Source organism: Glycine soja, chromosome 6 (genome assembly GCF_004193775.1).
Source record: "Glycine soja cultivar W05 chromosome 6, ASM419377v2, whole genome shotgun sequence".
NCBI classification, from domain to species: domain Eukaryota; kingdom Viridiplantae; phylum Streptophyta; class Magnoliopsida; order Fabales; family Fabaceae; genus Glycine; species Glycine soja.
Window position 1 is genome coordinate 41,105,919 of NC_041007.1, and position 14,047 is coordinate 41,119,965.

A 14,047-nucleotide genomic window follows, 5' to 3' on the forward strand; every position below is an offset into this window, starting at 1 on the left:
ACTACATCCGGGCGGCGATGCAGCGGCCCTTGCTCTTTTGACACTGTACTCGAGCCATACAGCGCGTTGCTTCCGGGCAACGACCTAGCATTCACATTATTACGTAATTGATCCATGTCATAGAGATTCGACAAAGTTTTACGTTGGCTGTCGAAAGCCTAACACAACTCTCTCCTTTTATGGAATGTCCAAAAAAAGAAATGCATCTTCTAGCAGCAAAAAGAATTTTTCGGTACTTGAAAGGGACAGTTGGTTATGGGCTGTTTTACAAGAAAGGAGAAAGTCAAATTTAATTGGTTTCACTGATAGTGATCGATTATGCTTGAGATCAAGATGATAGAAAGAGCACTTCAGGTTATGTCTTTATGATTGGTTCAGGAGCTGTCTCATGGTCATCAAAGAAGCAGTTAATTGTCACTTTGTCAACAACTGAAGCTGAATTCGTTGCTGCGACTTCATGTGCCTGCCAAGCTATTTGGGTTAGAAAAATTCTTGAAGAGCTTTGTTTCAAGCAACAAGGACCAACTCCAATCTATTGTGAGCAGTTCAACAATTAAGCTCTCTAAGAATCCAGTTTTACATGGGCGCAGTAAACATATAGATGTGAAGTATCACTTCTTGAGGAATCTCTCAAATGATGGAATCATAAGTCTGATTTTCTGCAGAAGTAAAGATAAAGTTGCTGATATACTTACTAAACCTCTCAAAGCACCTTTATTTCAGAAGCTACAAAAATTGCTTGGTGTGGGCAGTTTTGAATAATTAGTTTGAGATAATATTTTGCTGCTTATGTTGTTTAAACTGAATATTGATCATTCAGTTTACGGGAAGGAATGTTAGGTGACGTGGGTCATTTAATTGGTTTTAAGTTTCTGTTATTGATATTGTTATTAGGTGATGTGGGGTATTTGAATAAATTATGTTATTGCTGGATATTGTTTTCCTAGGCACCTAGGAGTTAGTGGCTAGTGTAGTGGCTCAATTTCTTTTATAAATAGAGCATATTGTCATTGAGTAATTGTATTCTTGCAGGAAGAAATAAAAAAGCCTTCTTCTTTCCTTATATAATTTCTCCTCTGCATTTTATATTTAACACCTAGACTAAAGAAACCCAGTTCTGTAATTCCACCTGCTGAAACCAAAGGCTCATTCTCACCATCTCGGATGGATTGATTCACTGTTAAACTGTCAAGTAAAGTGCAATTTCCTGAGAAGTAGGAAAATAAGAACGAAATACATAACTTTATGATGCTATACGCATTATGGAAGATGTGGTTTTGTGTTGAGTAAGGGCTCTTTATTATACAAATTGCAATAAAAGACAAAATTGAGAAGAAATTAAACAAATTTCAATAAAGGCTAGGAATGCCGTATGGGATGGAATAAATAATGTTACACTGCTTAATGATTAGTGCCAATTGTTGTTCGAAGAAGAATACTGTTGTATTTTAATGGTAGAGACTAGAGACCATTTTAGTTGCCACTTGACGGCATAGAAATATAGCTTCGTAGAATAGGTTGAGCTCAATAGAATAGGTAGAGACTAGAGAGCATTTCAGTTGCCACTTGACGGCATAGAAATATAGCTTCGTAGAATAGGTTGAGCTCAATAGAATAGGTAGAGACTAGAGACCATTTCAGTTGCCACTTGACGGCATAGAAATATAGCTTCATATATAGAATAGGTTTTTTTTTCCTGAAAAAAAAAAAGTTGTTTTCATCAATCTGAAAAATTGTAATTAATGATTATTTCTCAACATATTTCCCTTTCAGCACTTTTTCTTATGTAAAAGTTGATTTTTCGGTGCATCCAAACGAATACTTGCCTAAACAATCATTTATTCTCATTATAATCAATTATAAAAACAATCAAATATACATGTAATGGATTATTAATGCAATTTAATTTTCCCAATTGTCCCAAACACACCCATTACACTACCAAACTTCATAAAGCCCTCGTTAGTTTACTTCTCTTTACCTTGTTCCTTTGCCATTTGTATTTGCTCTCGCACATAGTAGCGAATGATCAAAACCTCTTCCTTGGAGCCCTATATACTAAGCCTTCACGAAATTCTTTCTAAACATGGTTGTTAAAGGACAACAAGTACCCTTTAAACCTGTGTCCAATTTTCCTGTAGAGGTTCATGAAATGTGAATGAAGACCAAGTGTGTGCTGGTGAGATGGTGAGTAAAGAAGTTTAGGAAAATGTGAATGAAGAGCAAATGTGCATGTGATGAGAGAATGAACACAATAGGTAATTAAGGAAATTTTGAATGAAGGGCGAGTGTGTATTGATGAGAGGGTAGATACAATGTGTTAGGAGAATTTGAATAAAGAGCAAATGAGTAGAGTGAAAATAGGTTAGGTTATGCGGTTTGTCTTTCGTTAAAAGTACGATTTGAGTCTGACTTGTTTACTTGTCAAAAATAAAAATATATATGTTAAACTTTTTTTGATGAAATAAAATATTCTTTCGTCAAAAGTTAAAGATTCATTCTTTAGGGTAATAAGATTCATGAGTTGATCTTTTCTAACAAATATCAAAGATAAAAATATGTGTTAGACTTAATAAGGGTTAAATATAAATTCTTTATTTAATATAAGCTTAATTATTAATTTAGTCCATTTATTTATTTAGAATAATTTTCAGTTAGCTAGATCCTTTATTATTTTAAAAATTCTCCAATCTGGCTTTTCTTTCCAATTGGAATTGCCAATGTTAATTTGCAACATTCTAATATTTACTCCAATGTTTACATCTATGAATAATGACAATTTTCAACCATTATCACATTTATTAATATTTTAAATTTAAAAAAACAAATCATATCAGTGTGTGATTTTAATATATTATTTTAATTATTATATCTGAAGAAAATAATATTTTTTAGAGTTATTGATAGAATAACTCGATCTCTCCTCTTATAAGAAATAATCAAATTACTCTAGAATAATTTTTAAAAAATCACACTAATGATTTAAATAAGTAACTTATATTTAATTATTTTAATAAAAAATAAATAAAAATAACTATTTTAAAATTATTATTGAACAACTGTATTTGTAACCTAATTTAAATTCTTGATAAATTTACCATTGTATACAAAATTGCTACAAACTCGTGAATGAATTAACAATGTCTCAAACCGTAATAAAATATGAGAAAGCTTGGGACATTTATGTAAGGATCCAAAAATTATTATACTTTATTCTGTTTGACGTCACCAGTGACGTCCAAAGTCAATATAAAAATGCGTGAGCTACACCTTTATCAGTCAATAAAACAAGTTGAGAAACAAAACGAATAAATACTCTATTACCTTATCCAAGCAGAGTGGGATCCACATTGCTTGCCCTGCTTCTCCTTAAATTTTTTAATTTGTTTAATCTAAGTATGTAATATTACAAACGGAAAACTCTGGCTTGCAGCGGACACCGACTGTGAGAGTGAGGGTGAAAGTAAAGTATCCCGTTGTAAAGGGGGACCTTCGGAAGAGAGGAAGTTCCGAAAAAAGACGTTTCACAATAATAATTTAAAGATGTTAAATAATTTTAACAGTAACAACCTATTAAAAATCAAATGGTAAATTACATAAATTAAAAAATCATTTATTAACGATAAGAATTAAAATAAATAAGATTAAAAATTATAAAAACTAAATGAGTAATTAAATTATTTAAATATTATAGCCACCCCAAAATTTAAAATTTTCTATTTTATAATTACGTAGTGCTTGGGCTGTTGTTGCAAGTGTTTGTTTTTTAGCCTTTATAACCTCCTTCTTTTTCTTTTCAATAAAAAAACTTCTTTTTTATTCTCTTTTCCAAATTATTTTTTCTTCTTCTGCTCTTTTTTTAGAATTAGTTAATAAAAACAAAACAAATAAGTGTTTAAATTTTAAATTATATCAACGTATATGTAAAATATTTTTAATATTTTATTATTTTTTTACACTTTATTTTTAGTTGTCCAATCAAAATTATATTAGTTTCTCTTAGAAAAAATCATGTTATATATATATATATATATTAATTTTTTTAATATATATTAGGTGAAATCCAACTAACTTGTAATTTATCGATTCATTACTTTGACCGTAACAATGATAGAATCGATTCTCAGAACATTGGATATATGTAACTGGGGATAATGACAATAATAATTACCTTCAATAGGATTCAGCTCAACGATCACATTTGACTTTTTATCTCATATGATATAACCACAGTAGTACGTAGTTTCTGCTACTATTTTCTAAGCACCATTACCTTTTAACTCTTATTTTTTGTTTAAAAGCTTTTTTTACTCTTCTTTATTCTTTAAAATAATGGAACTTATAATGAAATTGAAGGCCGGCCAACGAAGTAGTAATAAATGTCCTAGTCTAATCCCCGTGTGACGTCGTAAGCAATGACGCAAAAGTCAAAAGCCTATAGAGAAAGTCAAAAGTTAAAGTTTTTTACAATTTTACCGAATATTCTTTTCCTTTCATATTTCCCTTTTGGACATGAAGCCGAACCCTTCTTAAGCACCGTGCATTCCTCCACTTTCACTCAAGGAAGCATCACGCAAACATGTCCACCGCAACAACTCACGTGCTCGCTTATCCCTTCCCTACCTCCGGTCACGTGATCCCTCTCTTAGACTTCACCAAAACCCTAGTCTCTCGCGGCGTCCATGTCACCGTTCTGGTCACACCCTACAACGAAGCCTTACTTCCAAAAAACTATTCCCCTCTTCTCCAAACGCTTCTCCTCCCCGAACCTCAGTTCCCGAACCCGAAGCAAAACAGGCTCGTATCCATGGTAACCTTCATGCGGCACCACCACTACCCGATCATTATGGACTGGGCCCAGGCCCAGCCCATTCCTCCTGCGGCTATTATATCAGATTTCTTCCTCGGTTGGACCCACCTCCTCGCACGTGACCTCCACGTGCCGCGCGTAGTCTTCTCCCCCTCCGGCGCCTTCGCGCTCTCCGTCTCCTACTCCCTCTGGCGCGACGCCCCCCAAAACGACAACCCGGAAGACCCAAACGGCGTTGTTTCGTTCCCAAATCTCCCAAATTCCCCATTCTACCCCTGGTGGCAGATCACGCACTTATTCCATGACACCGAGAGAGGAGGTCCCGAATGGAAGTTTCACAGAGAGAACATGCTTCTCAACATTGATTCCTGGGGCGTCGTTATCAACACATTCACCGAGTTAGAACAAGTTTACTTAAACCACTTGAAGAAAGAATTGGGACACGAAAGAGTCTTTGCGGTGGGCCCGGTTCTGCCGATTCAAACCGGTTCGATTTCAACAAAACCGGAAGAACGAGGCGGGAACAGCACCGTTTCGCGACATGACATCATGGAATGGCTCGACGCACGTGACAAAGGTTCCGTTGTTTACGTGTGTTTCGGGAGCCGTACGTTTCTAACGAGTTCACAAATGGAGGTGTTGACACGTGCGTTGGAAATAAGTGGGGTGAACTTTGTTTTGTCCGTTAGGGTTCCTGAAAAAGGACACGTGGCGAAGGAGCACGGTACGGTGCCGCGTGGGTTTTCAGATAGGGTGAAAGGAAGGGGATTTGTGATAGAGGGATGGGCCCCACAGTTGGTTATACTGAGTCACCGCGCGGTGGGGGCTTTCGTGAGTCACTGCGGGTGGAACTCGGTGGTGGAAGGGTTGGTTTCGGGGGTGGCGATGCTGACGTGGCCGATGGGTGCGGATCAGTATACGAACGCGAAGCTTCTGGTGGATGAGTTGGGCGTGGCGGTTCGCGCCGCGGAGGGTGAGAAGGTAATTCCAGAAGCTAGCGAGTTGGGGAAGAGAATTGAAGAAGCTTTGGGGAGAACGAAGGAGAGGGTAAAAGCGGAAATGTTGAGGGATGATGCGTTGCTTGCGATTGGGAATGGTGGCAGCTCGCAGAGGGAATTGGATGCGCTCGTGAAGCTTCTAAGTGAAGTTCAGCGTGTGGAAAGCACTTCTTGAAAACGTGTTTCTTTTTTGTTGGGGTTAGGGTAATTTGGGAACCATTGGGATTTTTAGTGTGATTGGTTTTGAGCGGCGTGTTTGGATGCATCCTGCACTAACTGAGCTCACTCACGTTTGGTAACTAGTAGGTTTTTTCAGTGAGAGGTAAAAGTATTATTGCTTCCGTTCTGATTGTACTACTACTAAATACTAATTTATCGTTCTGGTCTTGACCGACGAAAATGCGGGTTGTTGACTTGTTTAAACGGTTTGACACTTTTGGAAGAAGTTCAACGTGAAAACTACTAATAAGTAATTATGATTTGCTGCTTTTCATCGTTAATTAATGTTGGAGTATATACAAGAGAAAGTTGTCAAAACTCACCATTAAGTGTTTCTTCAGTTCTGTCCGCGACAATGTTTTTAAAATATGTATTTAATTATAATATTTTTTATTTTTTACATGCTATATATATATATTCTACATAATAAAATAATTTAATAGTAAAAGATAATGTACAAATATAATACAGAGTCGCTAATGTTGATTACATAGAAGTTATTTTAAATATGAATTTAGAATAATTATTTTACAAAATCAATAATTTTATCATATATTACAATTTATAATTACGATGGTATATGAAAAATTTATACAGTCAGAGTGTTTTAATTAAATTTGTAATAATATTGTTAAGTAATTAGGTCATTGACATGTCAAAACAAAAACTAAACTAATTCAATAATGCTTAATTTAAAATTTCTAAGAGAATTCTAAGGTTGATAATATCAAGTTATTTAAATAGAAATTTTTTCTTTAATATAACTATCATTCTGTTATCGATGATTTCACATTCGTCCTATTTTATGGGTAACTAGTTTAGAAGTGTCATGAAATTATTAACCTGCAAGAGGAATTAGTAATATTGTTTTTCCTCTTTATACGAATATATAACACAGGATATTTTCGTGACTGTAATTGCTTTGGAATTGACCAAAAGGCCTTTCTTTAATAAAATTTATAAATATGTGAACTAAAACAAGAAAGGTGCATGCCGCATGCGTTCTGTTTCTTGTTTAAATTAGTCAAATGGATTTTCACTTCCATGTATACATATGCATTGAATCACTTTGTGTATAATGTTTCCTCCAGTGGGTATTAGCGCTTGGTTTATAAAATAGATAATAATGTTTGCACTATTCCTTGTTTATATATGGATGACTTGCTTATCTTTGGTTCTAATATTCATGTAGTGAAAAAAAATGTCATGAATGATTTATGAAAATTTTGACATGAAGGATTTCGATGAATTAAATGTAATTCTTGAAATTAGAATTACTAGAACTAAAAAGAGAATTTATGTCCTTCCTTAGGTTGTCGTTAGGATTTTTATCCTTGCACCCCCAATCTTGTAATGAAGGAATTAATACCTCCATCAATCACCATGATCATGTTATCCCAAAATCTCTTGGTGACCGTTAGAATATGATATAGATTGTGAATGTTAAGTGAGATCCTTTGGTCGGTTATTGACTATTATGGGAATATCTTGTGAAGTCTTGAGGGATCAGATGACAAATGATCAACACGTTACATAGTTTTTCAGTCTTAAGCATAGAAGTGTAAAGAGGCTTGGAGTGAAGGGAATGATTGGTGAATGATGGGAAAGATACACAATCTCTAGTCTCAAGTGCGCAAAAAAACAAAGAGGCTTGAAGTCAAAGGGTCGATCGACAAACGACTAACATGTTAGTCTCTTATCCTCAAAAGTACAAAGAGACGGGGAGTCAAGGGGTTGATTGGCAAATGATCAATAATGTACAAATATAACATTTATTTTAAATTTAACATTACAAATATAATTATTTATAATTTTTACTTGTGACTTACTGAATTTTAAAATAATTAGTTAATAAGTAAATCATTATATCAATTATTTTGTATTAATTTACTTAACAAATATAAGTGTACTAATTATGGATAGAAATTAATTATCATATAAATGAAATGACTTAATTAGGTAATTTTAAGTAAAAATTAATCAGTTGATTACATTGAGACATATCATATAAATCAAATCACAATGTTTGCGTCTTCGATTGTCCGCCTAAAATAATATACCGAATGTTCTAATTTGAATACAAAAGAATAAGAAAATAAAGTTGATGTATTTATGGGCAATGTTATAGATTTTATTATTAGAAAAGTGTGATCAAGTACATTTCTATTACTTTTTTGTAAATCTATTTATTCTTACATGCGCAACAATACACTTACACGCCAATATTGTATTTTGCGGCTTATCATATGTTTTGCAGATGTGTCAACCTCCTCCAATTCCTCACCTTTCCTCTTACCCTCCTACAATTCCTCACCTTTCCTCTTACCTCCTATGCTCATAGAAACTACTACTAAGAAGTTAAATGAATTAATTGTCAGACCACATGCTTAGTTAGAATCATTAGAAGCTGAAAATAAATTAAAAAGGAGATTAACGTATCATTCGTCGGGTGAGATAAACATAACCTTTATATATTAATTATTTTCATTGATTGTCTTAAAAAAAAATATTATCATTGATTATTATACCTCCAGCCGTTACAAACATTTTATACGCATGGTCAACGACTCAACATACAAAGATTGAAGTTGAGTGAATATATGTATTATGTCATGACTTCAACATTGCTAGACCTCAGGGCTATAAATTAAGTCATTTGAATTAAGAGGCTAACATACTGTGCTGCTGTACGAATCTCTCTAAAAAATGGGTATGTTGCTACTTCCACAATATTTTTGTCTTTGATTTTCTCTCTCAATATATTGTCTGATTATTTTAGTCAATGTTTTTTGGCATGTCATTACATTGCAATGGCTATATCTTTTTACAAACTATAAGCACTTACAAATAATGGCTTGCCTTTGGTAAACCCAATGACTGGTGTTTTAAAGTCATTAGAGATACCAACATCCCCTGTTGCTGCATGCAGGAATTTCTCCCAAAAATTGGATATATATGTTGATACTTCTTTGATTTTCAATATGATTTTATCATTTAAAATAAGGTAACCACTATTCACACTCATCTATTTCAAAATAATTCACAATTCTTTGAAGTGTCAGCCCAAGAAACTCCATGAATGGTCAGAGAGACTATGTTAAGGGATGGAACCTTTGGGAGAACCGCTCATGTATGATGTAGAATCTCCATGGATTAGAGCCGGTCTTTGGTGGTTATGATTGGTGTGTATGATGATGTTTGATTGATAAACTTATGATGATGATATATTTGATGATTGAGTTATGATGTCGATTACTTGATTGTAATGGTGATGATATGATAATTGTAAATTAAATGCTTTTTTTATGTAAGTTGAATATTCTTATTAATTGATCCTAAAAAGCTTTGTTTTAAATATGATAAAGTTTAGATATGTAACATTTCATTAAGCTTTAAATTGTTTTAATTATGTTTTTTTTTTGTGTATGCTTATCCTTACATTGTGGCACATGTGATTGTTATTGTTATTGTGATAATCTAAAACCTTGTATTCGTGGGAACAAATGATTAGGCGGTCGACATTTCTTTTGGAAGTATCTTAGAGATGGGCATAGAAGGACATGAAGATGTGATTTTTGTTGTTATGTACTCTTTGGTATAATGTCAACCAACTTAGGTATTTAAGATATTAATCTTTTTTTTGGGAAAAATGTAAATTATATCAAATCCAAAATGATACAACAATAAACGGGGCATACCCCGCAGCTAGAGAAAATCAAAAGTCTCCCTAATACAAGGAGACCTATATCAAGATGTTAAAACAAATGCAATAGGTGCGCTTGTCTATACATAAGAAACTTAATCTTGCTAATAACCTCTATTACAAAAAATTGATAATCTTCAAAAATCAGCTTGTTCCTAGACAGCCAGATGCAATAGACCGTAATTGCTATAGCCAGACAATGAAATTTTCCTTGAACACCTGATGTGGATCTGCCCCTAATTAAAGAGTCAGTAATGCGCTGCAAAGAAGTGAAACGCCTGCGGAAAGGAGCCAAATCACGAATGTGAGCCCAAACTTGGAGAGATTTCCTACAAGAAAAGAACAAATGAACATTTGACTCAGCCTCATTTGAGCATAAAGGGCAGAGGGAACCCTTGTTCAAAAAAGCAACTTTGTCAAGAGTAAGCAGCCGGTTCCTTTTAGCAAGTCATAGAATGAAAGACATCTTAGAGGGGATTGCTGGGTTCCATATAACAGAACACCAACTAATAGTAGGCTTGGCACCTCTAATGTATTCATTGACTTTGCCAACAAGCAATTGTTCATTGGTGCTCCAAGATTGAATCCTTTTTTTGGCCTCTTCCGTACTTAGCTCTTTGGAGATAATAAAGTCCCTTATTTGAATGATTTTCTTTATCAAAACTGAATCTGATGAAGAAGTATTGTAATTCCACACATCGCTCCCTCTAAAATAGTAATGGTCAACCCACCGAACCCATAGAGAATACGGGAAAGAAGCGCAAGGTTCCAGTCCTTGAGATTAAAAAGGCCTAAACCCCCTTCGTTTTTTGGAGAACAAACTACTGACTAAGCAACCAAGGGCTTTTTTGTGCCAATATCCACTTTGCCCCACAAAAAATTACGACACGAAGCGTTGATCCGGTCCAGAACAGATTGAGGCAAAGGAAAAATCCCCATCCAGAAATTCACAATTCCTTGAATAACTGCTCTGATCAACTCTAGCTTACCTGCATAAGATAAAGACTTCCTGCTTCATCCCTGAATCAGACCAGTAATCTTGGAAAGCAAGTGAGCATAGTGGCATACATTTAATCTAGATGATAAAAGGGGAACACCCAAGTATCTAAAAGGAAAGCCACCCAAGCTAAATCCAGTAAGTTGCTGAATATGAGAAAGCTCATGAGGCCTAATACCGGCTGAGTATATTGCAGATTTATCAGAGCTGATGGAAAGCCCTGAAACCCTATAGAAGTGCTGAAGCTTGGCAAACATAGTTGACACAGAAGGGATATCTCCTCTAGATAGAAGCATAATATCATCTGCAAAAGCCAAATGAGATAGCTGAATACCTGCACAGTTGGGATGAAATTTAAAATTGGCATCATCCTTGAGGCTGCTCATATCTCTGAAAAAGTACTCCAAACAAAGCACAAACAAATAAGGGGAGAGAGGATCCCCTTGTCTAACACCCCGCTGCCCTTTGAAGTGGCCATAAATGGATCCATTGACTGCCACACTAAAGGAAGTGGAAGAAACACATTCCATGATCCAAGTACAGAACTGGGCTGGGAAGCCAATGGACTGAAGCATCCAATTCAAGAATTCCTAGGAAATGGAATCATAAGCTTTATGCAAGTCAATTTTCAGGAGGCATCTCGGAGAGGATCTTTTCCGTGCATATTTGCGCAAAATCTCTTGAACGAGGAAGATGTTGTCCATCATCTTTCTGTTCTTAATGAAGGCAGTTTGAGTTTCCCCAATAATAGTCTCAAGCACTGGGGCAATGTGGTTGGCCAGAATTTTAGACACAATCTTGTATAATAAATTACAGCAAGATATGTGTCTAAAATGGTTAACTTGGGAGGCCTGATCATGCTTAGGAATAAGCGCAAAAATAGCATGGTTGATCTGCTTTAAAATTTTTTCAGTTGTAAAGAATTCATTAACCGCCTCAAAGATATCATCACCAATGATATTCCAAGCCTTCTTGAAGAATAAAGCATTGAAACCATCTGGTCTTGAAGCTTTATTGTTATCCATCACAGAAATAACATTCCAAACCTCTTGCTTAGAAGTTGGACAAAGTAAGGCCGCAAAGCAATCGATGGGAACCTTAGGACCCCTGTTGCAGATCGAAATGGAAGGAGTTTGGGTCAGCTCATGAGCACTAAACAAATTCCAAAAGTGATTCACAAAAGCAAGGACAATTTCATCTTTGGAGGAAGTGTTATACCCATATAAGAGTTTATAAATACGTATATATAGATGTGTGTGGATTGTTTTGATGTGGTAGCTTGTGATAGATATTAAAGTTCCATAAGGCTCATGGTTTTATTCAGTTTCTCATTTTATGCATGGAGTTTTATCTTGAAGTTTTGAGTTTGACTTTTGGATTTTACAAAGTGAAAAGTTCACAATGATGTCATAAATAAAATAATTGAAGAATTTGAGATAAAGCAAAATAAAGTCTTCTACTATATCAGTTATCTATTTAGCATGTAGTGACGATAGATCGATATAATCCATGTTAAGGAAAGTAAAAAGTTTGAAATATTTTGGACTTAGATGGCCATATTTGAGAGCAAGCAAAACATTTGGGGATTAGATCCCAATTTTGAAAAATGGTGTATGGGAGAATAATCAAGAGAATCCAAACATAAACTCTTGCATAGCATAAATATGCTTGCAAAAATTGGATAAACCTAAAATGACAATTCCTTGAGGAGATAGCTAGTTGTAGTATAACATATTAATATATTCACAAAATAAAAGAAAAAGAAAAAAATAAAGTGAAAGAGAAGAAAAACTTGGGTGTTCACACCAAGCACCAAGAAATTGAAAAATAAAATTAGAACCCATCAATTTGCAGCCAAACCGAGATCCACCACTTGGATAACCTAAATCAACCTCAAATCACACCAACCCATCATCAAGACTACCCAAAATAAAATAAAATAAAAAATCAAAATACCACAAATAAATACTAGGGGTGTGCAAAAAAACAAAAATATTTTAAAGATTCAAACCAATTTAAAAAGTCAAATTGTTTTGAGAAAAAGTGAAAGCAAACCACTTCTGTAAAGTGATTCAGTTCGAATCAAATCATTTTCATAAAGCGGTTTGATTTACTTTGGTTTTATTATTTGAAAAAGTTGAACCATACATGTGTATCTAGCATCGGTTAAAAAAGCCTATTAACATCGATTCTAAGAAAATGAAATCTGGTAATTTTCATTGATATAAAACAGTGAATAAATACATGATCCTCTCTACCATCTTTCCATGATTATTGAAGATAAAATATCAAAACAGAATCACAAAATAAAAAACGAGAAAATATATATAGATTTAGATCAATTACAATTTAAATTTAAATTATATCTAATCCCTACAATTAATGAATTCTAACACTACCTCTAAGGTTGGTGCATTGATATCACACATTCTCAACCTGTCGAGAGAATTATTAAGGGTCTTTAAATCTTCATGTAAAAAAACATTTTTACATCAAATTGAAGAAGTGACTAATCTTGATTTGCTGTCAGTGATAATAACACCCTCACTGTATTGAACTTTGTAATTGAAAAATTTCTTGGTAATCAACCCCAAAGGATTGAGTGTAATCCTAATGCTTACGACCTCTGTTCTTGTTCTCTGCATTTAGGACACATTTAATATAATTTGTACCATTAAGACACTTAGGTATAAGGATTGGAGACATATCATGCATATGTGGAGTAGAATCTGATTTATTTGACCTATCATCCATTTTCATACTTAGAAGCTAATCTCCAATTCCTAAAGAAGAGAGGTAATTGAAATTGACTCTTATACCATGTTAAAAAAATGAAATATGGTAATTCTGATTGATATGAAAGAGTGAATAAATACATGATTCTCTCTACCATCTTTCCATGATTATTGATGACAAAATATTAAAACAGAATCGTAAAATAAAAAGGAAAAATATATAAGAATATGGATCAATTACAATTTAAATTCAAATCATATCTAATCTTTACAATTAATGGATTCTAACAGCAAACAAACTCAATAATAGCAGGAACCCAACAACAGAAATAATAAGCAACCTCCTCAGGGGAACAACAATAACAAGTAATGAAAATCGTAAAATGAAAACACTCAAGAATAGAAAATGCATGTCATCACGCTACATAGACATTGGCATGCTCATCCGCATCTGATAGAGCGTCTGAAGGTCCTCGTCGCGGCGTACTTGGGGAACCTAGTGGTGGATTTGATGATGCCTTTGAATCTGATGTTGAAGCCTGCATCGGCAGCACCGTTCAAGGCTCCACTCCACCACTGGTAACT

The 14,047-nt window shown here is 34.3% G+C and overlaps 1 protein-coding gene across 1 annotated transcript; it reads left to right on the plus strand.

Moving 5' to 3' along the window:
* The first annotated feature begins 4,516 nt into the window (after nucleotides 1–4,516).
* LOC114416964 (UDP-glycosyltransferase 89B2-like) lies at nucleotides 4,517–6,289 on the plus strand. Its single transcript, XM_028382021.1, has one exon. It carries the CDS (start codon nucleotides 4,580–4,582, stop codon nucleotides 5,981–5,983), a length of 1,404 nt encoding a protein of 467 aa, XP_028237822.1. The 5' UTR covers nucleotides 4,517–4,579; the 3' UTR covers nucleotides 5,984–6,289.
* The last annotated feature ends 7,758 nt before the right edge of the window (nucleotides 6,290–14,047 follow it).